Source organism: Pristiophorus japonicus, chromosome 17, assembly GCF_044704955.1.
Source record: "Pristiophorus japonicus isolate sPriJap1 chromosome 17, sPriJap1.hap1, whole genome shotgun sequence".
Lineage (NCBI taxonomy): Eukaryota > Metazoa > Chordata > Chondrichthyes > Pristiophoridae > Pristiophorus > Pristiophorus japonicus.
In genome coordinates this window covers 18,251,632-18,278,266 of record NC_091993.1, presented here as the reverse complement: position 1 = coordinate 18,278,266, position 26,635 = coordinate 18,251,632, and the positions used below count along the sequence as shown (strand labels likewise).

General features: G+C 41.4%; 1 protein-coding gene across 3 annotated transcripts in view; it reads right to left on the bottom strand.

Moving 5' to 3' along the window:
- igdcc4 (immunoglobulin superfamily, DCC subclass, member 4) overlaps nt 1-26,635 on the bottom strand; it is a 137,391-nt gene that overhangs the window by 48,872 nt on the left and 61,884 nt on the right. Inside the window, exons 1-5 of one of the 3 annotated variants that reach the window (XM_070858446.1) lie at nt 25,662-25,734; nt 12,062-12,196; nt 3,790-3,945; nt 2,556-2,966; nt 807-971 (exon numbers count right to left, since the gene is read on the bottom strand). In XM_070858446.1, the coding sequence (XP_070714547.1) occupies nt 807-971; nt 2,556-2,966; nt 3,790-3,945; nt 12,062-12,196; nt 25,662-25,722 (928 nt within the window). In that variant the 5' untranslated portion in view covers nt 25,723-25,734. Of the gene's footprint in view, nt 1-806; nt 972-2,555; nt 2,967-3,789; nt 3,946-12,061; nt 12,197-25,661; nt 25,735-26,635 lie in introns of those variants that run through there. The other 2 variants (XM_070858444.1, XM_070858445.1) reach the window with 2 other exon arrangements.

The window sequence follows — 26,635 nt, the reverse complement described above, 5'->3', positions numbered from 1 at the left end:
CTTGGTGACTATCTTATATTGATGGCCTCTAGTTATGCTCTTCCTCACAAGTGGACACATTCTCTCTATGGGATCTCATAGAAACATATAAAATTCTGATGGGGCTGGGCAGGTTAGATGCAGGAAGAACCTTCCCGATGTTGGGGAAGTCCAGAACCAGGGGTCACAGTCCAAGGATAAGGGGTATGCCATTTAGGACCAAGATGGGGAGAAACTTCTTCACTCAGAGAATTGTGAACCTGTGGAATTCTCTACCACAGAAAGTTGTTCAGGCCAGTTCGTTAGATATATTCAAAAGGGAGTTGTGTGTGTCCCTTACGGGATCAGGGGGTATGGAAAGAAAGCAGGAGTGGGGTACTGAAGTTGCATGATCATATTGAATGGTGGTGCAGGTTCGAAGGGCCGAATGGCTTGCTCCTGCACCTATTTTCTATGTTTATCGACTCTATAAAAATCTTTCGTAATTTTAAAGACCTCTAACTGTTAACTATTTACTTAGGTCCCTCACAGAATATGGTAAGTAGTGAATTAGCAGTACTTAAAGGCACCGGTGCAAAGGGCCAAATGGTCACCACCTGCTCTGTAATTTGTATGATTCTATACTCATTTAACCAATGTGCATTTGAATAGGAAGACTTGCATATTCAATAAAGAAAAAGCCTCATCATGAATCGGATATAAAAAACCTATACGCAGCTAATGGAAGATGCACTTTCCTACATCCTGACAGGATCACACTGATGGATTTCCACAGATGTTAATGATTTTTAAAGAAACAAAACAAATACAACACCCACAGTCCTTACCGTCTTCCATAGTTTCCACAATGACGGAATGTGAAGTCCTACTGGCACCAAGTTGGGAGTAAGCAACAACGTAAAAGGTGTAATTAGTGTTTGGTTGCAAGTCTTTCACTTGAAGCTCTGTAGTATCATTATTCACTGCAAACTGGTATTCAACATTGTTTGTACCTGCAGAAAAAGATCAAATAACTAGGAGCTGAGCTGATCAATGAAGAACAGCAGCATATACTACAACACAAATAAGCTGTACTATTGATTTGCTTTTGAACTGCTCGAAAGGGTCAGGCTGTGATTTAATTTAGCACAAATCTGTGAAATACATAAACCTTATACAGAGTGTTAAGCACACTGAACAGCAGTGCGAGGATTCTGTGAAGGGAATTCTAAGGAAGTCTTCGTTGCATGTCACTTAGTTGATCTAATTTTTCAGCATATGTACCCTGTTGATGATTGACTTCATCATAACATTACATTTGCTGCTAAAGATTTTTTAATTTCCAAAAAGACAATTTTTCTTTCAGCATTTCCTTTTAATTGTATTGGCACTGTTTACTTTTGCAGATTTCAACCAGTCACTTTACAGTATTAGTACAGTTATCATACATGATCAGGTTTTATTGGTTTCAAACCAGCATGGCAGATACCAAAATGATCAGCTTTCTTATGATTCCTATAGCACTACATGCTCTGAATTCCAAAACATCGATATCGAACAGAGTTTCAGCATGAATATTGATATGGATGACACTTGCATATTGTTAACTGGACACTAGATGGCCCCTTGATGTGAGCAAACACATTGCAGTAATTACACTTCCATTACTTTTGTTATTTGACAGGTATATTCTGGAGAGTGGAAATAAAAGTAGTTAGTTACTACCACACCAAGCAGACTGTTTATTCGGACATAGCAATATAATTTATTCCAAGCACCACTTCAGTTTAAATGAAGAAGCTGCTTAGCAGATCTCCCCAAGTTTGAAAACTTTTGTTCTATTTTATTCTCCCGGCATCAAAGAATTTCCCATCAGCATCACTCTGATCAAAACTGAAATAATCCAACTACAGATCTAACTGGCTATTTAGAGAAACTAACAGCACCGTGTGTCTGACCATCTACCTGAAAAACATACTATATACACCTCAGTTTTGCACCAGCATCCAAACCAGTCAGCTGTGGTTCAGTGGGTAGCCCATTCGCCTCTGAGTCAAAGGTTGTGGGTTCAAGGCCCACTCCAGGGACTTGAGCACAGAAATCTAGGTTGACACTCCAGTGCAGTGCTGAGGGAATGCTGCACTGTTGGAGGTGCCATCTTTTGGATGAGGCATTAAACCGAGGCCCCGTCTGCCCTCTCAGGTGGACGCAAAAAATCCCATGGCACTATTTTGAAGAAGAGCAAAGAAGTTATCCCTGGTGCCCTGGCCAATATTTATCCCTCAATCAATATAGCAAAGAGTTTATCTGGTCATTATCACACTGCTGTTTGAGAGAGTTTGCTGTGCCCAAGTTGACTGCCGTGTTGCCTACATTCCAACAGTGACTACACTCCAAAAGCACTTCATTGGCTGTAAAGTGCCTTGAGATGTCCGGTGGTTGTGAAAGGCGCTATATAAATGCAAGTCTTTCTTTTTTTTCTTCTCTTTTTCAAAATCACCCAGAAGAGCGATTGTTGAAGCACTGCTTATTTGCAGGCTCCGGAAAAGTTAGTTCTATCACTCTGCACGAAGATGAAACTAATTTTGAGCACCTACCCACTGCCTTTTGATAGTGAAGGGAGAATCCAATAATCTGCTCACTGTTGTATTCTGGGCGCTCCCAGGATAGCAGTACTGCAGTACTTGATAAAGGAGTGGCAGACACACTTTTGGGAGCGCTGGGCAGACCCTCTCGAACTGTCACAGCAAGTTTGGCTATAGAGCATGCCATTCCAAGACTGTTCTCGGCAATACACTGGTAGTAAGCAGCATCCTCCAGTCCGATCTGATTGATCACTAAACTGCCACGGTGTTGGATTTTCACACGGCCATTGGGCATGATATCCTCTCCATTTTTCAGCCAGCGAATTCTAGGGGTTGGTTCGCCTTCAGCTTTACAGACAAATCTGGCAGTGCTGGCTCGAATCCGGGAGATTGTCTCAGGAAAATGTGTAATCATTGGTGGGGCTGGAAAAGAAAAATGGAATTTCAGAAACTTCTCCTTTCAAAATTTTTTAATTTGACATGTCAGAGACACTGCGGCCATCCAAGATCCACAAAAACGATCCTTATAAAATTTCCAAAACCCCAAAAATTATAAAGGAGAACTAAATCAAAACTTCATTCAATGTGCGGAATCATTGAAGAAAATAGGAAGGTTAAGTTATATTTATCTTGTTAAAGAAAATGTGATTGTAGCTTTCAGTAACATTTATTACGACAAATAGTCCAGCTCTTACACACGTTAAATTTTACAATTCATTTTTATATCCTTTGTTACAGATACAGCCCATTTTGAAAACTAAAATAAGAGTTTTCTTTTAAACACAACATGTACAATTACATACAGCAACATGCATGCACTTGAATATGGGCTGGCATTGCTTTTGCATTTCATATACAGGTACAACGTCTCAAATCCAGCTATCCGAAAATCGGATATTTGAGAAAATCCCATTTGATATTCAGTGTAATAAAATCCGGAATTATTGTCCAAAACCGGCGGACCAGACTAGTTATCGGCTTTGCCGCTATATTTTAAATGGTGTGTGTGATCGGTCCAAGCCTTGCCAAATGACCCTCGACCCGGTCCGACCCGACCCACATCACCATTAGTACTTTGTCTGTCTTGGTAGCATACATACTCTCTTGATTTTCTTGTTCGAAATCCAGAAAAATCCGAAAATCGGCACGATCTCGCTCCCGAGGTTGCCGGATTTGAGATGTTGGAACTGTAATTGAAATTGTACATCACAAATTATTCTAGCATGCAAATGGAAACACGACGCACCTAGCACTCGCAGCTCGGCAGCAGCAGTGGCAAAGTGTCGGGTCCGGGGTTTATTGGCACGGCAGACATACACACCAGAATGGTATGGTTGTGTGTGAGCAATCATAAGGTTTGTCCTTCCAACTACCATGACATCTGTAGCAATGTGTTTACCATCTGCACATAAAGCAAAAGGTGAAAAATGTCAGTTACATAAAAAGGAGCAGTTCATTGAACAGCTTACTTTACAAGCAACAGCCAACAGTAGTCAAAGCACAGAATACTTCACACAATTACTTACTTTTGGACTGCAGTAACTTATGTAGGCAATGAAAAATTGTTGAAAATTACTGTAACATTGCCATGTGGTCTGCACAGAGAGGTCTTAAACGGAGTGGACTTAAGCAGAGTGGTTTATTTGGGAAGAGTGGCAATTCGGAGAAGTGGGGGAACATTAAAATCAATGAAAAAAGTAAACATAGATAAGTAATATTTCTAATCTAAAATATCTCTAATTAAATCAGCTGATTGCTGAGTAGTTGCCGGGTGTGTTTTGCTAACTTTTAGAGTTTATTTCTGCTTAGTTTAGTTCGAGTCTATTAACTAGAAGCATGGCAGGGCAGCTCAGTCCCGTGGATTGCACATCCTGTGGCATGTGGAAAGTCCTGAATGCTTCGCAGCAACTCGAGCCCCGTGTTTCAGAGCTTGAGGGGCGGCTGGAGTCATTGCGATGCATCCACGAGACTGAGAATTTCGTAGATAGCACGTTTCAGGAGGTAGTCACCCCGCAGCTTAAGAATGTGCAGGCAGAGAGGAAGTGGGTGACCACCAGATAGAGGAGAAGTACTAGGCAGGTAAGTACAGGAGCGCCCACCCCCCCCCACCCCGCCACCGAGTCCATCTCGCTCTCCAACCAGTAATCTGTTCTGAGTGCGGGTGAGGGCGATGGTGCCTCTGGGGAGTGCAGCCAGAACCAAGTCCACGGCACCATGGGTGGCTCAGCTGCTTTGGGGGGGGGAGGGGGGAGAAAAATGGACGAGCAATAGTGGTAGAGGATTCAATAGTCAAGGGAGCAGGCAAGCATTTCTGTGGCCGCAGACGTGACTGCAGGATGGTATGTTGCCTCCCTGGTGCCAGGGGTCAAGGATGTCACTGAGCGGCTGCAAGACATTCTTGGGGGGGTGGGGGGAAGAGGGAGAACAGCCAGAGATCATGGTCCATATCGGTACCAATGACAGAGGAAGTGAGATGAGATCCTGCAGGTAGAGTTTAGGGAGCTAGGAGAGAAATTAAAAAGCAGGACCTCAAAGGTAGTAATCTCCAGTTACTGCCGATGCCATGTGCTAGTGAGTACAGAAATAGGAGGAGAGAGAAGATGACTACGTGGTTGGAGAGATGGTGCAGAGTCAGGAGGGCTTTAGATTCCTGAGACATTGGGACCATTTCTGGGGTGGTGGGACCTGTACAAGCCAGGCGGGTTGCACCTCAACAGAGCCAGGACCAGTATCCTTGCAGGAGATTTTGCTAGTGCTGTTGGGGAGGGTTTAAACTAGCTTGGCAGGGGGATGGGAACCGGAGAATAGATTCAGTGGGGAGAGAAGCAAAGCTGGAATTGGGTAGCAGAGAAGTAAAAGTAGAAAGTGAATTTGGAAGACAGAGGAAACAAGGGTTGGAAAACAAACAACAGGGGAGTTTGGCAATACTAAGTGGTATATACTTCAATAAAAGGCATATAGGAAATAAGGCAGATGAGCGGAGAGCACAGATTGACACTTGGGAGTACGATATTATAGCTATTACCGAGACATGGCTGAAAGAAGGGCAGGTATGGCAGCTCAACATTCCTGGTTACAGGGTTTTCAGACGGGATGGAGAGTGGGGTAAAAAAGGAGTGGGGGGGGGGGGGTCGCAGTATTGATTAAAGAAACAATTACAGCTGTGAGAAGAGATGATATGTTAGACGGGTCATCAAACGAGGCCATATGGGTTGAATTAAAGAACAAAAAAGGGGCGATCACACTACTGGACCCCCAGCAGTCAAAGGGAGATAGAAGAACAAATGAGTGGGGCAACTGTCGCGAAATGCAAAAACTATAGAGTTGTAATAGTGGGGAATTTCAACTACCCTAATATTAACTGGGAAAAAGGTAGTCTGAATGGTACAGAGGGTGTGGAATTCCTAAAATGCATTCAGGAGAACTTCTTTAGCCAGTTTGTAATAAGCCCAACAAGGGAGGAGACGATTCTGGACTTGGTTTTGGGGAATGAAGAGGGGCAGGTGGAACAGTTATCAGTGGGAGAGCATTTTGGTGCTAGTGATCATAATTCAGTAACATTTAGGGTAGTTATGGAAAAGGACAAAGGGGGACCAGGAATAAAAGTTCCAAATTGGGATAAAGCCAATTTTGCTGAGCAAAATGGACTGGAAGTGGTTACTTGATGGTAAATCAGTGTTAGAGCAGTGGGAGGAATTCAAGGAGGAGATCCTGAGGGTACAGAGCAAGTATGTTCCCTTTAAACAAAAAAGGGTGGGGTCTAACAAATCTAGAGCCCCCTGGATTTCAAGGGACATACACGGTAAGATAAAGATAAAAAAGGTAAGCTTATGAGAGATACTGGGAACTCAACACTGCAGAAACTTTCGGAGTATAAGAAGTGCAAGGGTGTAATTGAAAAAGATATCAGGAAAGCAGAGAGCATGAAAGAATGTTGGCAAGTAAAATCAGGGAAAACCCAAAGATGTTTTATAAATACATTAAGAACAAGATGATAACTAGAGAAAGAGTGGGGCCTATTAGAGACCATAAAGGAAATCTGTGTGTGGAGGTGGAAGATGTGGGTAGGATTCTTAATACTTTACATCTGTTTTCACAAAAGAGATGCAGACTCTGCAATGAGGGAGGAGGAGTGTAAAATATTAGATGAGATAAATATAGAGAGAGAGGAACTATTAAGGGGATTAGCATCTTTGAAAGTGGATAAATCTCCAGGCCCGGATGAAATGTATCCCAAGCTGTTAAGAGAAGCAAAAGAGGAAATAGCAGAGACTCTGACCATCATTTTCCAATCCTCTCTGGCTACAGGTGCGGTGCCAGAGTACTGCTAATGTTGTACCTTTGTTTAAAAAAAGGAGAAAGGGATAGACCGAGTAATTACAGGCCAGTCAGCCTAACTTTGGTGGTGGGAAAATTATTGGAAAAACTCCCTTGGGACAGGATAAATCTTCATTTGGAAAGACATGGATTAATCGAGGACAGTCAGCATGGATTTGTCAAGGGAAGGTCATGTCTGACTAACTTAATTGAATTTTTCGAGGAGGTAACCAGGAGGGTCGATGAGGACAGTGCGTATGATGTAGTGTATATGGATTTTAGCAAAGCTTTTGATAAGGTCCCACATGGCAGACTGGCCCATGGAATCCAAGGCAAAGTGGCAAGTTGGATCCAAAATTGGCCTGGAGGCAGGAAGCAAAGGGTAATGGTTGATGGGTGTTTTTGTGACTGGAAGGCTGTATTCAGTGGGGTTCCGCAGGGCTCAGTGCTGGGTCCCTTGCTTTTTGTGGTATATATGAATGCTTTGGACTTAAATGCTGGGGGTATGATTAAGAAGTTTGTAGATGACAGTAAAATAGGCTGTGTGGTTGATAATGAAGAAGAAAGCTGCAGACTGCAGGAAGATATCAATGTACTGGTCAGGTGGGCAGAACAGTGGCAAATGGAATTCAATCTGGATAAGTGTAAGGTCGAACAAGGCAAGGGAATACACATTAAATGGTACAATACTGAAAAGTGTAGAGGAACAAAGGGACCCTTGGAGTGCAGGTCCATAGATCCCTGAAGGTAGCAGGCCAGGAAGATAAAGTGGTTAAGAAGGCACATGGAATACTTGCCTTTGTAAGTCAAGGCATGGAATACAAGAGCAAGGAGGTTATGCCTGAACTGTATAAAACACTGGTTAGGCCTCAGCTGGAGTACTGTTCTGGTCACATTACAGGAAAGATGTGATTGCACTGGAAAGGGTGCAGAGGAGATTTTCAAGAATGTTGCCTGGACTTGAGAATTTTGGCTATGAGGAAAGATTAGAGATGCTGGGTGTTTTCTTTGGAACAGAGGAGGCTGAGGGGAGACCTGATTGAGGTGTATAAAATTATGAGTGGATAGGAAGGACCCGTTCCCCTTGGCAGAGGGGTCAACAACCAGGGGGCATAGATTTAAAGTAATTGGGGGGAGGTATAGAGGAGATACGAGGGGAAATTTCAGATTGGTGGGGATCTGGAACTCACTGCCTGAAAGGGTAGTAGAGGCAGAAATCCTCACCACATTTAAAAGATACTTGGATGTGCACTTAAAAGTGCCGTAACCTACAGGGCTATGGACCAAGAGCTGGAAAGTGGGATTAGGCTGGATAGCACTTGGTCGGCCGGCGGGGACACGATGGGCCAAAATGGCCTCCTTCTGTGCTGTAAATTTCTATGATTCTATCATTCTATGATTCTCCAATATCGAACACACCATCACATTACTTAATCTTAAGGTACAAGTTTCATATCGAAGTCTTGAACTATTTCAGAAGATGGCTGGACCAGGAAATACAGAATTCCTCAGAGTTACCAGCAGTTTCAATCAGAAGTTATCTCTACTTATACAGGTCTACTTGTAGATCATATCTTGACTCATGCCAGTTGCAAAAGGGAAACTATTTCCTCTATATAAAAGCTGCACTTGCATCCATATTATGTGTGCTTTCAAATTATACATTAAAATACAATGCAGAGTGCTCTTGCTGCATATATTGCACCAATACATCCAAAACTCATTTGTATTTGTGCACGATTCTTCACAAATCAGTATGGCATGCACACCTGTTTTAACTGTCAAATTCTGAAAAATATTACCCGTCAGCAAGCCAGAGACAAATATGCTCCTCTTTTTAAGGGTTGCTGAGAAGTACACATTTACTAGCAGCCCTGCCGCATGCGACATTATTTTACAAGTCAGGAACTGACTTGGTAATACCTTTTGTACAATCAGGTCAACCTTCAGCCAAATTAATGTTACGTAAGAAGATGTTTTTCCCTGCAAAATAGATGATGGGCGCAGAGAGAAATGTCCCAGCACTGAGGCAAAACATAAATCTACCCAACACTAAGCAATGCATAGTTTCTGCCACTGGAGGTCCCAAGAGAGCACCATCATTACTCCAGCACTCTCCTCTGGCAAAAACTCAGAAGTGCAACACTATAAATTACTGCACATTTTCTGCTGCGTATGTGTGTGTCTATTATTCAAAGCACCATTCTCATTTCAGTTCAAGTTTTGCTACCATATCTTGAGTATTCTGTATTTGTTGACTTGGGACACTAATACAATTGCTTTTGGCTCCCTGAAAGCATGTCAATAATTGCATGGGCTTCTTGGGAGTGTCAGCATTTACAAGGAGATCACGAACACAGAAATGCTTGAAACTCACTGATGTAGAGAACACTCTTTAGTAACATTGCGAATTAAGAGAGCTACACACAGCTCCTTATAATTCCACTCAGTGTATGGCAGGTTCCCATGAACAGAACAGTGCAGACAGCTTGATGGGCATGTCAGCTTCACAAAAGCTTTAAACAGGTTCATAAAAAGGTCCACAGAAGATTCTATCTCAATCTTTGAATGAAGATGCCCTCCTCATACTGGAAAATTCAACCTTAAGATTGCAATGTTTTCCTATCTGCAAAGCACTAGTGTAATCCCAATTTTGCTAAATAGCATAAAAGTTTCAGTTGTGCCTTTTACACCAGTGCAACCAATGCACTAAAAGTTAGAAAACTAATCAATTCAAAGTCATGGGGGAGGCTTGTAAAAAAATTTTTTTTTTTTTTTTTTTAATTCGTTCCTGGGATGTGAGCGTCGCTGGCAAGACCAGCATTTATTGCCCATCCCAAATTACCCTTGAGAAGATGGTGGTGAGCCACCTTCTTGAACCACTGCAGTCCTTGTGGTGAAGGTACTCCCAGAGCTGTTAGGGAAAGTGTTCCAGGATTTTGACTCAGCGACGATGAAGGAATGGCAATGTACTTCCAAGTCAGGATGGTTTATGACTTGGAGGGGAACATGGAGGAGGTGGTGCTCCCATGCGCCTGCTGCCCTTGTTCTTCTAGGTGCCAGAGGTCACGGGTTTGGGAAGTGCTGCCGAAGAAGCCTTGGTAGTTGCTGCAGTGCATCTTGTAGATGGTACACACTGCAACCACAATACGCTAATGGCGGAAGGAGTGAATGTTTGAGGTGGTGGATGGGGTTGCACAATATATGGAAGACTATTACCATTTACCGCAAAAAAAATAGCACCATGAGACTAACGGTAATTTAGGCCCTTCAACTTATTTGATCTCATCTTTGCAAAATACCATCTCAACTGTCCTTCCATCACAGATTCAGCCATTTCTAAACCAAGCCCAGTGTTTTAGCCTCAACTATCCTTCCTGACATCCAACACTATTGATCACCTGTGTAGAGAAGGCGCTTTAGGTGTTTGTCCCAAATGTTCCCTTCACAACCCAGTATCTGCTCTTGTGCCCTGCTGCCCCAGCATTTCTGAACTATTCTAAGTCAACTTTCACTATTCCATTAAGTATCATATGTACACCTACAAGGTCCAACCGGAGATTGTCGGTGGTTGAAAAGCCCTACCTTATTATGTAGTTCTTTGCAGCGCAATCCTCTATCACCAGAGATCAGCCGCATTGCTCCCCTCTAAACTGTCTCTAAGACCTAGTGACCCTTGAGTCATGGCAACCAGACCTGTACATGCATCAGCCAGTGGCTCAGTTGGTTGCACCCTCACCTGACTCAGAAGGTTGTGGATTCAAGTCCCACTCGAGACTTGAGTGCAAAAACGTAGGCTGACACTCCAGTGTAGAAGAGAGAGTGCTGCAGTATTGGAGGTGCCATCTTTCAGATGAGACGTTAAACCGAGGCCCCGTCTTCCATCTCAGGGCAAAAGATCTCATGGCACTATTTCGAAGAAAAGCAGGGGTGTTATCCCCGTTGTCCTGGCCAATATTTATCCCTCAATCAACATAACAAAAAACTGCTTATCTGGTCATTATCACATTGCTGTTTGTGGAGATTTGCTGAGTGCAAATTGGCTGCCGTGTTTTTTACATTACAGCAGTGACTATACTTCAAAAAGTACTTCATTGGCTGTAAAGCACTTTGGGATGTCCGGTGGTCGTGAAAGGCGCTATATAAATGCAAGTCTTTCTTTTTACATAGTACTTCATGTGCGGTCTGAACATAACACCACCGTTTCAGTATCCTAGAAAAAATTTAGAACGCTACCCCTCGATCTTAGTAAAGAATACAAATTTGCATTTATAAAACATCTTTCATATAAAAAGACTTGGATTTATATAGCGCCTTTCACGACCACCAGATGTCTCAAAGTACTTTACAGCCAATTAAGTGCTTTGAGTGTAGGTATTGTTGTAATGCAGGAAACAAGTCACAGCCAATGAATTACTTTGGAAGTATAGTCACTTTTGTTATGCATGCAAACAAAGCAGTTCATTTGCACATAGCAAGGTCCAACGTATAGTAATGAGACAAATGACCAATTAATCTGTTTTGGTGGTGCTATCTGAGGGATAAATATTGACCAGGGCATCAGGAATTGCCCCTGATCGTCTTTGTCCACCTGAACAGGTGAAAGGGGATTTGGTTTAATCTCTCATCCAAAAGGCAGTGCATGTGACAGTCTAGCAATCCCTCCTCGGTACTATACTGAAGTGTCAGCCAAGGTTATATGCTCAAATCCTACAATGGGGCTTGAACTTATTTATGACCTTCTAACCCAGCGGTGCGATTGCTATCAGAGTCAAGCTGACAGTATACTTTCCCACTCTACTTCTGAGGCCGAGCGTTGGTGCATTGCCATTCTGCATTCAAAAACAGGAAATAAAGTTCTTAGAAATTCAGATGGTAGTTTTCATCATTAATGATTTTTTACAGTAAACTGGTCTGAATGAAACAAGATAGCACAACTACAAATTGGTCAGTACATTATTTTTAAACATCCATTTTAACTCTTGCAAGTCTGATGGGACTGGAATAGGAAGAAGAAAACAAATCTTGAACTGGAATTGGAATGGTACTTAAAGGTGATGGGTTGTGGAAACCAAAAATGTTGATATAAATTGTGTCTGCCCCTCTCCTTGTTGCAACTAAGATGTACTGCTCTATTGGTAAACGCAGTTGCCTTAAGCATAGCCTCAACTCACTTCACGAGCTGACTTGACTTAACTCACCCTGCCGAATCCAAGAAACAAACGGTGTTGGATCAGCATATGCCATGCACTCCATAATGGCAGTCTGACCCGCTATAACAGTCACGTTCTTTGGCCGGGCAATGATGACTACATCTGCAGGTATTGATTTAAATCCTAAAAAAAAACAGTTGCACATGAGAAAAACAAAAAAAATATATTAATTTTCCTCTTCATATTTATTGTCCTTTAGCTCAAACAAATTAAGAACTTAATGAATTGGTTTATATGCAACAATCTTCCAAAATGTAGGTACAAATGTAGCAACAGCACTTCCATCAAAAACTCACACATTGTGCATCAGGGCATCCATCAGAAATATTTAAACCTGCTCTGCATTCTTGCAAGCATCACCCATAGATACTTAATCCCCATATGTCATCACGTATCACTTCTGTTCTCCCAAGTGCCACTTGCAAACACTTAAAGTTGCTCTAACACCACAAAAAAACTTGTATGATTTTTTAAAAAATATGCTCTTCATCTCTGCAAGCATCAACTGCAATGAAATACTTTGCAGGCATCACTAAACCTTCCCAAAAATATTAGTCTTCAACGGGCAAATTCCTATTGTTTATCAAACTGGGAAATTGCCATTCTCTGCTGCAAAATGCATCCGATCAGTATCACCACTTTGATTGTATAAATAGAGCTTTCTGAAGGAATAAATTTTGAGAAAAATCATTAGATCTTGCAGTTTGATCCGACTATTGTCTGTAACCCATTACTACAGCAAAATGGAATGCAGAAAGCAATCCACACCCTGTCCCCTCCCGGCGAGCAAAAAAGGCAGAAAAATACTTTTTCTTCAGCAATGGATTTAGTGATTATTTTTTTGTAGTGCCATACAATCATTCTTCCCAATATAGTTCCTTGAAGACTGCTTTCCTTTAAGCATGCAACAATTTTAGAATTGTACATTTGCACATAAGCTAGTAGCATTGTGCACCTAACTTCCTTCAAGCTGCCACAACATATGGGGCCCAAATTTCGGATTCCCGGTAGAATCAGAGAGGCCGCATAATTTCTACAACTGAAAAAGTGGCAAATACTTGCCTCACGATTCTCCAATATCTGTAGGCCCATTTGCAGCTCAGCGTGGCGCAGCAGGAGCTGCAGCTCTGTGCCAAAGAGTGCCGGCAGCTGCGCGCGTGCGCAGTAGCTCCTAGCCCGCCCAGCGCGTCCTGTCTACAGACGTCGCCCCTATCCCGGGCTGAGTGGCCTGCCTGTCCTCGGCGGCAGGCCCCGCCCGACCAGCTCTTCAGCAGGCTGTTGGAGGGCTCCCGGTGCTGCAGTAGATGAATAAGAACTTTTAATTTTTTATTTATTGATTTGATTTTTTTAAATTATTTTTTTTATTTAATTTTTTTTTTTGATTGATCTATTGGTTGATTTATTTGTCATTTATTATTGATAATGGCTCTTTATTGGTAAAAGTGAAGTGTTTAATGCTTTGTAAAATCCCCTAACTCTCGTTACCTGCACCCAATTTATAAAGTATAGGCAAGGTTTTTCTGAGCTTACAAAAATCGACACTCCGTTCTAAGTTAGTTTGGAGTAACTTTTCGCTGCCTAAACTTTCAAAACAGACGTAAGTGGCTGCTAACGCCCCCTTTTGAAAAAAAAACTACTAAAACAAAACTATTCTAACTAACTACAACAGGAGCAAACTAAATGCCGAGAATTGTGATTTCTAAGATACACCATACTCAACTAGTTGCTCTAAAAAAGTTAGGAGCAACTCGAGCCGAAACTTGGGCCCATGAATACTATAATTCTCATTATTATGCTACAAAAGACCAGAGCGTGCAGCTCCTATCATTCAGATGTAATTAATGTTTGTACTTCACCTAGTTTCTACAAACCCCTTAAAATATTTCTTGAGAAATGCCTTACCATACTTATTGAAGAATATGTTCCAAGTATTGGGCAAATGCAAATTGCCCTCTAAAAACCTTAATTATACACTTTGTATTTTACAGCACATGACACAGAACAAACGACTCTATTCACTAGCTTAATTTCTTAAAGAGCATTGATTACGGTTATCACAGATTTCAATATAAATACCCGATTGCATGGTAAATACAGCTTTCAGTACAAATGGACTGGAGTATTACAAAAACATCTTTCAGCTTAACCACATTAATGCACGAAAACTACAAATACTAGAATGAGGTAACACATTAATACGCATGATAAACTTATAGTTTAACTGCACTACCACCCAGTCTACACAACATTCAGCGTAAATCCACTAAAATGTGACAACTGCAGTTTTCAAAATAAATAAGAACATAAGAAACAGGGGCAGGAGTAGACTGTGCAGCCTGTCGAGCCTGCTCTGCCATTCAGTAAGATCACAGCTGATCTTCGACCTCAACTCTACCTTCCTGCCATTTCCAGAAATACTAGGGGACCGAGGGTCTAGTGAGAAGGAGGAACTGAAGGAAATCCCTATTGGGCAGGAAATTATGTTAGGGAAATTGATGGGATTGAAGGCCGATAAATCCTCAGGGTCTGATAATCTGCATGCCAGAGTACTTAAGGAAGTGGCCCTAGAAATAGTGGATGCATTGGTGATCATTTTCCAAAATTACATGGACTCTGGATCAGTTCCTATGGACTGGAGGGTAGCCAATGTAGCACCACTTTTTAAAAGAGGGAGAGAAAACGGGTAATTATAGACCGGTTAGCCTGACATCAGTAATGGGGAAAATGTTGGAATCAATTATTAAAGATGAAGTAGCAGCGCATTTGGAAAACAGTGACAGGATCGGTCCAAGTCAGCATGGATTTATGAAAGGGAAATCATGCTTGACGAATCTTCTGGAATTTTTTGAGGATGTAACTAGTAGAGTGGACAAAGGAGAACCAGTGGATGTGGTGTATTTGGACTTTAAAAAGGCTTTTTACAAGGTCCCACACAAGAGATTGGTGTGCAAAATTAAAGCACATGGTATTGGGGGTAATGTACCGACATGGATAGAGAACTGGTTGGCAGATAGGAAGCTGAGAGTCGGGATAAATGGATCCTTTTCAGAATGGCCGGCAGTGACTAGTGGGGTGCCGCAGGGCTCAGTGCTAGGATCTCAGCTATTTACAATATACATTAATGATTTAGATGAAGGAATTGAGTGTAATATCTCCAAGTTTGCAGATGACACTATTAAGCTGGGTGGCGGTGTGAGCTGTGAGGAGGATGCCAAGAGGCTGCAGGATGACTTGGACAGGTTAGGTGAGCAGGCAAATGCATGGCAGATGCAGTATAATGTGGATAAATGTGAGGTTATCCACTTTGGTGGCAAAAACACGAAGGCAGATTATCTGAATGGCGGCAGATTAGGAAAAGGGGAGGTGCAACGAGATCTGGGTGTCATGGTACATCAGTCATTAAAAGCTGGCATGCAGGTACAGCAGGCGGTGAAGGCAGCAAATGGTATTTGGCTTTCAGAGCTAGGGGATTTGAGTATAGGAGCAGGGAAGTCTACGGCAGTTGTACAGGGCCTTGGTGAGGCCTCACCTGGAATATTGTGTTCAGTTTTGATCTCCTAATCTGAGGAAGGACGTTCTTGCTATAGAGGAGAATGCAGCAAAGGTTCACCAGACTAATTCCCGGGATTGCAGGACTGACATATGAGGAGAGACCGGGTCGACTGGGCCTGTATTCACTGGAGTTTAGAAGGATGAGAGGGGATCTTTTGGAAACGTATAAAATTCTGACGGGACTGGACAGGTTAGATGCAGGAAGAATGTTCCCGATGTTGGGGAAGTCCAGAACCAGGGGACACAGTCTAACGGGTAAGCCATTTAGGACTGAGATGAGGAGAAACTTCTTCACTCAGAGAGTTGTTGATGCCAGTTCATTGGATATATTCAAGAGGGAGTTGGATATGGCCCTTATGGCTAAAGGGAACAAGGGGTATGGAGAGAAAGCAGAAAAGGGGCACGAAGGTGAATGATCAGCCATATTAAATGGTGGTGCAGGCTCGAAGGACCGAATGGCCTACTTCTGCACCTATTTTCTATGTTTCTATCCCCATAACCCTTGATTTTCCAAGTCCAAAAATCTACCAGTCTCAGCCTTGAATATACTGAACAACTGAGGGTCCACAGCCTTCTGGGGTAGAGAATTCTAAAAGGTCCACAAATCTGAGGAATTTCTCCTCTCAGGCCTAAATGGCTGACCCCTTATCCTGAGACTATGCCCCACCCCGCTAGTTCTAGACTCTCCAGCCAATGAAAACAGCCTCCCAGCATCTACCCTATCAAGCCCTCTCAGAATCTTATATTTTTCAATGAGATCAGCTCTCATTCTGCGAAACCCCAGAGAGAATATAGGTGCTTTCTACTCAATCTCTCCTCATACGACAACCCATTCATCCCAGGCATCAAGGGGGTTGTGGTAAATGCAGGTTTCAATGTCGTAAATGCAGTTTACAGTATAAAACCACAAATATATAAATGCAGCTCTGTACTGCACGGTATTGATGCGAACATACAGAAAATGGCAGACAGGAAAAGATCTACTTGACCAGCCAGCTTGTCCCACACAATTGTGACGCCTTGTGCAAGGACAGGAATAGAAGTTGAGTAGTCAGTTTAATGTGAATAGGGTCGAGAGCGCAGAGTGGATAACATAGAAAAATAGGTGGAGGAGTAGGCCATTTGGCCCTTCGAGCCTGCACCGCCATTCAATGAGATTATGGTGATCATTCCTTCAGTACCCCTTTCCTGCTTTCTCTCCATACCCCTTGATCCCCTTAACCGCAAGAGCCATATCTAACTCTGTCTTGAATATATCCAGTGAACTGGCATCAACAACTCTCTGCGGCAGGGAATTCCACAGGTTAACAACTCTCTGAGTGAAGAAGTTTCTCCTCATCTCGGTCCTAAGTGGCCTATCCCTTATCCTAAGACTATGTCCCCTGATTCGAGACTTCCCCAACATCGAGAACATTCTTCCTGCATCTAATCTGTCCAGTCCCGTCAGAATCTTGTATGTTTCTATGCTATCCCTTCTCATCCTTCTAAACTCCAGTGACTAAAGGTCCAGTTGATCCAGTCTCTCCTCATATGACAGCCCAGCCATCTCTGGAATCAGTCTGGTGAACCTTTGCTGCACTCCCTCAATAGCAAGAATGTCCTTCCTCAGATTAGGAGACCAAAACTGACACAATATTCCAGGTGAGGCCTCACTAAGGCCCTGTACAACTGCAGTAAGACCTCCCTGCTTCTATATTCAAATCCCCTAGATATGAAGGCCAACATACCATTTGCCTTCTTTACCGCCTGCTGTACCTGCGTGCCCACTTTCAGTGACTGATGAACCATGACACCCAGGTCTCGCTGCACCTCCCCCTTTCCTAGTCTGCCACCATTCAGATAATATTCTGCCTTCGTGTTTTTGCCTCCAAAATGGATAACCTCACATTTATCCACATTTTACTGCATCTGCCATGTATTTGCCCACTCACCTAACCTGTCCAAGTCACCCTGCAGCCTCTTAGCGTCCTCCTCACAGCTCACACCGCCACCCAGCTTAACTTGGAGATATTATACTCTATTCCTTCATCCAAATCGTTAATGTATATTGTAAAGGGCTAGGGTCCCAGCTCGGAGCCCTGCGGCACTCCACTAGTCACTGCCTGCCATTCTGAAAAGGACCCGTTTATCCCGACTCTCTGCTTCCTGTCTGCCAACCAGTTCCCTATCAACGTCAGTATATTACCCCAATACCATATGTGCTTTGATTTTGCACAACAATCTCTTGTGCGGGACCTTGTCAAAAGCCTTCTGAAAGTCCAAATACACCACATCCACTGGTTCTCCCTTGTCCACTCTACTAGTTACATCCTCAAAAAATTCCAGAAGATTCGTCAAGCATGATTTCCCTTTCATAAATCAATGCTGACTTGATCCGACCCTGTCACCGCTTTTCAAATGCGCTGCTATTTTGTTCTTCATGATCGATTCCAACATTTTCCCCACTACTGATGTCAAGCTAACCGGTCTATAATTACCCGTTTTCTCTCTCCCTCCTTTTTTAAAAAAGTGGTGTTACATTAGCTACCCTCCAGTCCATAGGAACTGATCCAGACTCGATAGACTGTTGGAAAATGATCACCAAAGCATCCACTAATTCTAGGGCCATTTCCTTGAGCACTCTGGGATGCAGACGAACAGGCCCCTGGGGATTTATCGGCCTTCAATCCCATCAATTTCCCTAGCACAATTTCCTGCCTAATAAGGATATCCTTCAGTTCTTCCTCCTCACTAGACCCACTGTCCCCTAGTACATTCAGAAGGTTATTTGTATCTTCCTTTATGAAGTCAGAAACGAAATATTAGTTCAATTGGTCTGCCATTTCTTTGTTCCCCATTATAATTGCACCTGAATCCGACTGTAAGGGACCTATGTTTTCACATATTTATAGAAGCTTTTGCAGTCAGTTTTTATGTTCCCTGCAAGCTTCCTCTCGTACGCTATTTTCCCCCTCTTAATTAAACCCTTAGTCCTCCTCTGTTGAATTCTAAATTTCTCCCAGTCCTCAGGTTTGTTGCTTTTTCTAGCCCATTTATATGCCTCTTCCTTGGCTTTAACACTATCCTTAATTTCCTTTGTTAGCCACAGTTGAGCCACCTTCCCAGTTTTATTTTTGCTCCAGACAGGGATGTACATTTGCTGAAGTTCATCCATGTGATCTTTAAATGTTTGCCATTGCTTATCCACCGTCAACCCTTTTAGTATAGTTTGCCCCTCTATTCTAGCCAATTCACGCCTCATACTGTCGAAGTTACCTTTCCTTAAGTTCAGGAGGCAGCTGAATGGTTGACCTCAATCTTAGTGACAAAGAATGCAATGAGCTCCGCGCACTTGTTTTAGGTGAAGTTGGAAGCAGCAGGGGAGATCGGTTTAAGGGAAATAATAAAGTGGCACAACAACACAAGTTTCAAGATTTTATACAACTGCCATCATCAACATTATATTTTCATATCCATGCTCAGTTCTTGACTTCTTCAGAAACTAATGAGCTAGTGTGTGTGTGTATGAAGGGTATGGAACAAAGAATTCATTCTATTACCATAATCTGTTTTCCTATTTCTCATAGACTGAATATTACACATTTATACATGCTGTTAATGCTCAGCAGCCAACACTTAGCCCAGCAAGACATTACTATTTATAACAAATTGTCAATAATTAAAATTAAGTTTAGTACTGTGTTATCAACCAATATCAACAGCCGATTATTCTAATAATGGAAAGCATCAAGTAAAAAATGGCCTTCTTCCAATATAAATAAGAGATCTGTTAACATAACGGTTTCCCTACAAAATCTATACTTGTAGCCTTGCATACAAAAAGACAATATTGAGACAATATTTACAAAACTCCTGGAATACTGTGCAGCCTCTTGGTGGGGAATCTTGCTTTGTTACTTTTTCCTCATTCTCTCCAACTTGCCTTTCTTCTGGTTCTTTTTTTCATTGCTTCCTACTCCTTCCTTCATTGAATATCTATTTAGCTCTTCATACTTTTACTCTTTCCTCTTCCATCCTAGCTCACATCTTGTGCTGCAGAGGTTGTAAAGTGAGATGGATCCAATCCCAGGCTCTGATCTGGTCCCATGAGAAACACAAGTAGGCACAATTGCTATTTTTCAAGAAAAGCTGGGACTGAGATTGGGACCCATTATTTCAATGAAAGCTTCCTGCTGGTTATAAATACAACTTAGTGACAAAATCAGTGCCAATGTTTAAAACATAGTATATTATTAAATGCAGAAGAATAAAACAACTCCTTATATTAGGTAAGTACAATTGTTCTCTGATTTTCGTCACTAATCTCACACCTTTAATAGCAGCACTTCACAACTGGGCTGCAGCCAATTAATGAGCAGTGTAGAAAATATTATTTTTCAAGCATGAGGAATTGTGCTATTGAAATGATACATTTCTATGTCCATGTAGCTAAATTAGTGGCAAAGATAAAGGTGACTGTTATTCAAAGTGACAACTTAATCATCCATTTGCAAGAGTTGATTTACTTGTTCTTGGGCATAGCTGGCAAGCCATCGCTAGTTGCCCCGAGGGCAGCAAGAGTCAATCATGTAGCGGGTGACTGTAGTCATGCATCGGTCGGAACAGGTAGGGGTGGTAGGTTTCCTTTCCTGACATACATGAATGAATCATTTGGGTTTTTACAACAATCCAGCAGCTTTCATGGGACGTGATTCTTCACAGTCCACAGTGAATGGGATGCTTGGAAAGATGACTTGCCTTAGATGAGTGTTGGGGGTTCATGTGAATATTTAGGTGCACATTCTGGGCTCACGCAACACAAGTGTGTTACAAGTGGCAGCATGGTGCAAGTCATGGACAACAGTCAGTATGACACCCAGTTGCCCCATTACAGTATGCAGTTATCCCATGAAGGCACTGAGTTAAGCAGTGCAAAAGGACATCAAGGGAGAGTGGTGGCACAAGAATAGCAGACAGGAGACAATAATGTCAAAAGGACATTGCAGGCACAAACAACAGACTCCAACTCACTATGGGCACCATCTTGGGAGATCAACTAGTTTGTATGGAAAATAAATGTATAGTATTTACTTAAAAGAAGTTATAAACATTTAGGAATAGATCTTTTCAACAAATCTGTTATCTAGCTTTGTATATAACAGTCATTAATGGATAATATCCTTCCTGTTTAATTTCATTTTACTGGCCAGAGACATGTAATTAGATCTACTGCAGACAAAAAGGCATTTTGGGCAACTTCCCAAAGGAGTTCACAGAATAAGCTAGATAATCTAATCCATTGATCAATGGCACTCCTTAGACTACATTCAATTACATGCTGGTTCTAAAATTTGTTCTGGAAAATTAGGGTCAATACCTACAGATTAATGTTTCACAAAAAAAAACACATACAAAGCGAGAATATTTTAATTATTCATATGTTGTTCTGAGACCGCACACCAAATGTGAATATAAATGTATATAAAATTTAATTATAAATAATGTGGAAAGGCACTAATGGATCTGAAAAATGGCATGGCATTTGACGGTGGACTAGTACGGTATCAATTATAGCACAAGATAAGGGATGTAATTCCTTTGAATTATTTCCACATTGTATATTGCTTTACAAGTACTGAGCACAGGTATCAAAAAACACTTTTGCTTTGGTGATTTTACTCCAACATTCGAGATTAGTAGCTATTTGGCTTGGTAGTTTCATTTGTTATGATATTGCTATGAAAGTAGATTTTGCTCGTAGAGATACACAGCCTTTGTCTCTCAATCTCTAGAGGGCAGTCTGGAACAGTGAGAGTAAACAAGATCTTGCCCTCTCGTCAGGCAGAGAAGCTAAGACATGAACGCACAGTCTACAAAAGAAAAGGTTAGAGACTGCTAGTTCAGAGAGTTTTGCCCATAATAGGAACAAAATTGCATTTTTTTTTTTTAAAAAGAGGTATAGTAAATACCTGCAGCTCACTGGAAAACTGTATTCTGTTTATAAAAAAAACCAGCTTGCTCATTTGCAATTAGCCTCATTTCACAGGAATGTTTTTCAGTCCACCTTCAGAAAAGGCAGAAGAATGCACATGATGGCCGTATGCGATCAGAGTAACCAATACACACAAGGGATCTATTGTTAAAATTCCCGATCATGCCATCATTTAACTAGATATTCGGCAATAAAGGTGCTCTCCGGATCGTAGGTCCTCTTGGTGATGCTAAACCCAAGAGAATATCTACTATCGACCCATGAAGTTTGTAACAGTTTGTAGCCATCACGATAAAGATGCAATCCAATATTTATCGTGAGGATGTCGTCAAACATCCATGCATACATATGTCTTATGTATTACCCAATTAAATCTTCAAGAACAACATCCTTCAAGGAATGTGAATATAATTTCTTTCAACAAATTTAAAAAACTTTCAAGTATAATAGCAGGCTAGAAAAAAATTCAAGATTACCTGAGCTTCACTTTTTAAATTGAGCCAGTCAGACTCACCAACTTTTCTGGACCCGTCTTTTGGAATTTAAAGAACAAACCTTAACATTAATTTCAGATCTTACAGGCTGACAAAAAGTAGTTTAGGCTGGGCCTCAAATATGCATCAATATTGCTAGCTTAGGTTGTACGGTCTTCTAATGTCGCACATTGCTTTCAACAGCTCGGATTTGTTACAAGAAGCCAACTTCTTAGTTTTGGTCATCTGTTCTAATATCTCATGTGGCTCAGTGTCAAATTTTGTCTGATAATGCTCTTGTGAAGCACATTTTGAAACGTTTTGCCACGTTAAAGGCGTTATATAAATGCAAATTGTTGTCATCGCATCCTATTGTAGGATAAAATAATTAACTAACAATTTAGTAAACAAAGGCTGGTAAACCCTTTGTGACCAATTTGAGATTTAACCTGACATTGATGGCTATGGTATTGACAACCAAGATGTATTCATGCACAATTAATAATTTTACAAACATGCATAAATATTCACACTTTTCAAGCCAAACTATCCTCTCATTGACATAAAGTGCTTTGCTCTGATTTTCTGCCAGATAACAAGAGAATCATTCAATTTCACAAGTTAACTAATTTGCTTTGATACCTAACCGTCAACTAGATAATCAGTTGACATAATTTGCAACATTTCCCAATGATTTCAATAAGCTCTGATAAGGAAGGAAGGATTTAAGGAAGGAAGAAGGAAGGAAGGCCCCAACGTGCTTTGCTTTTAGAATATGGTCACTGCTGTTACAGTTGGCTAACATGTTTGAAGTATGAACATACAAACAATGACAGACAGGTAAAGACCATGTGAGGTCCATTGAGCCTGTCCCATATAATTGTGTATCGCAACATATACACTTGCATAGCAAGATCCCACTAACAGCTAGAGACAAATTGCCAGTTAAATCTTTTTTATGGTAGCTCTGGAAAACTCCCCATTCTTCTTCAAATAGTGGTATGGGATATTGTACATCCACCTATGGGACCTTGGTATAACATCTAATCCAAAAGACGGCACCTCCAATAGTGCAGCACTCCCTTAATACTGCTTTGACCAATCTTCTATCCATGCTAATACATTAAGCTTCAATCCTGAGCCCTTATCTTGTGTAATAACCTTTTATGTTATTCAAAAAATCATCGGAAAGAGACCTAGAATCAGCTGGTCTTGTTTAGATAAGGCACAATGTGTCAATTTAGGCCTATCAGTTTAGGGTGGTGGATTCTAGTGTGTTAACTTATGTAGGAGATGTTGGATAACATGGATACTAGAGTTTCAATACAGTCTTGTTAGCTGAATGGGATGGGGGTGAATGAGGTCAAGAAATATTGAATTAACTGTGTGTCTAAGAACGAGCATAAAGCAGCAGCAAGACCAGAGCATTGAGGCGATCCTAAGTACCAACATGGGATTCAAAAGTAATACCCAATTTCATTATCTCATCACAAATGGCCATTAAAATCAAGGATGCTTCTGGTTATAGTAAAACCATATATTTTCTACACTGCAATGTATATGAAACATAATTCTACAAGTTGGTTGGCTTAATAACTCAAAATAAGTTATTGACAGCAGTATAAATGGATTTAACTTGTTATACTGCTCCCATTACAGCATTTTATTTATCACATTCAATTTTAAAGAAAGATGTTTAATATAATCTTCATTTATTTCTCTATTAATTAAATTATCCCAAAGAATTAAAAAGCAGAGATAGAGTGACATCCTTATCAAAAAGTGTGAATTTGTGCCTTTTAAAAAAAACTGATGGAAATAAAGGCCAAATACAGCAAAAAACAGTAGAAAACACGTCTGCGGAATTCCTCGGGAAATATTCCCAGCGGTTACACAGTCAGTGTTTATGTAGTCAGTGGAAGGGCACCTACTTCACATGGGGGATGGCGCAAGCACCACTACTAGTACATCTTACATTGATATAGCACCTTTAATGTAGAAAAACGCTCTAAAGCGCAATTCGAAAAGGACACTAAGCACAGAAACAGAAAATAGTTGCAGGAGTAGGCCATTCGGCCCTTTGAGCCTGCACCACCATTCAATATGATTCATGGCTGATCATGCAACTTCAGTACCCCATTCCTGCTTTCTCTCCATACCTCTTAATCCCTTTAGCCGTAAGGGCCACATCTAACTCCCTTTTGAATATATCTAACGAACTGGCCTCAACAACTTTCTGTGGTAGAGAATTCCACAGGTTCACAATTCTCTGAGTGAAGAAGTTTCTCCTCATCTCGGTCCTAAATGGCTTATCCCTTATCCTTAGACTGTGATCCTTGGTTCTGGACTTCCCCAACATTGGGAGCATTCTTCCTGCATCTAACCTGTCTAATCCCATAAGAATTTTATATGTTTCTATGAGATCCCCCCTCATTCTTCTAAATTCCAGTGAATATAAGCCTAGTCAATCCAGTCTTTCTTCATATGTCAGTCTTGTCATCCCTGGAATCAGTCTAGTGAACCTTCGCTGCACTCCCTCAATAGCAAGAATGTCCTTCCTCAGGAGTAGGAGACCAAAACTGGACACAATATTCCAGGTGTGGCCTCACCAAGGCCCTGTACAAATGCAATAAGACCTCCCTTGCTCCTATAGTCAAATCCTCTCGCTATGAAGGCCAACATGCCATTTGCCTTCTTCACCGCCTGTTGTACCTGCATGCCAACTTTCAATGACTGATGTACCATGACACCCAGGTCCCGTTGCACCTCCCCTTTTCCTACACCAAAGAGATATAAGGAGGGTGACCAAAAGCTTAGTCAAAAAGGTGACTTTTAAGGAGAGTCTTAACGAGGGTCTGAAAAGCTCAAGGAGGCGAGAGGCAAAGGGGTTTAGAGAGAGAATTGCAAAGCACGGGGTCGAGCAGCCAACACACGGCCACCAGTGGTGGGATGAAGGAAAGAGGGAAACACACAAGAGGTCAGAATTAGAGGTCTGGAGAGTTGTGTATGGGGTTGTAGAATTGGAGAAGAATATTAAGTAATTAAAATTCAATTAGTTAATTTTCCTAGTGGATTGTTTGAATGTATACGATTTAAGAAAGGATTTGGTGAAAGAATACATTTTAAATAAACTATTTTTTAAACAAAAACCATGCATGCAGCAAGAATGGAAACTTATATATCTCAAGCAATAAATTACACAAATAGCAGTTATTTTTATTTTATTACACAGATATCAATATGTATTACCTAAAAATATCTAGTCAATACCAGCTAAATGCATTAGCTAAACGTCCACAGATTCAGACTTCCTGGCAACCCTGTAAACATCCATTAGGCAGCAAAATAGAAACATTATTTATTTACCTTCATTTGTATTGAATTATTCTCCAAACACAAGGTTTTTGTTCGTGCTATATAACTTTAAATATGGGATTTTTTTTTGAAGTTCCAAAATAAACTACTAAAACAGCAGTCCTACAGTTCGTATCGAGAATTTACTCTTGCAAATCTACATTTAAAAAAATTGCTAGAAACTGCAAAACCGGACAGAGAAAAGTAGAATTTAAAATTTGGTCTAAACGTAACCTACCATTTTGACCAGGTAGCAGATACACTCCACATAAATCTCCTTGGCTGACATCACCGAACATGTTCCTTTCAATACTTCTAATACAAGGTACAAAAATATGTTTTTTTTGTCTCCATGATGAACTGCTTCAAATATGATTTTTTAAATCAATGTGCATTAGATTAAGACAACTGCCACATAAAACAAATCTAAAAGCAGTGCCTTATATTCAAAGCATTAGCCCCTAGAATTTCCTCTCTTATTTTACATTGTAAAATAGACTTTAAAACATAAATCTTAAAACTTGCTGATGATTCCAGTGTTCACAACCCCATTCCCAACTTTTCTCACAATGAAGCAGCCCACGCATATCAGCAGCAGAATCCGGACAAGACAACATTTGTGCCACACAAGTGCTGGGCATTGAATCTCCAACAAGCAAAGATTCAAACACCAATCCCTTCAATGGCATCAATATTGCCGAATCCCCAACCATCAATATCCTGGGGTTTACTATTACCCAGAAGTTTAAATTGGATCAGCCATAGCAACAACATGGTTACAAAAGCAGGCCACAGGCTGGGTGCTCTTCAGCAGCTGGCTCACCTCCTGACCCCTCAAAGCCTCTCCACCATCAACAATGCTCAAGATAGGAACGTAATACAATACTCGCCTGGTTGGGTGCAGTTGCAATCTCAACCTCCAGAACACAGCTGTCCACTTGATCAGCTCCCCGACACTGAACTCAATGCCTATCCCCCCTAGCACTGGTGCACTGTGGCTGCAGTACGTACTTTCTGCTGGGTGCACTGCAGCACTTTGTCAAACTTATTTCAATAGCACAGCCAAGCCTGGTGACCTGTACCAGTCAGATGGATAAGCACAGCATGATCATGACACCAACAGCACCAAGTTCCCTTGAAGTTACACACCATCCTAACTTGAACATACTTTACCAGTCTTACATTCTCAAACTCTTGGAATTTCCCACGCAA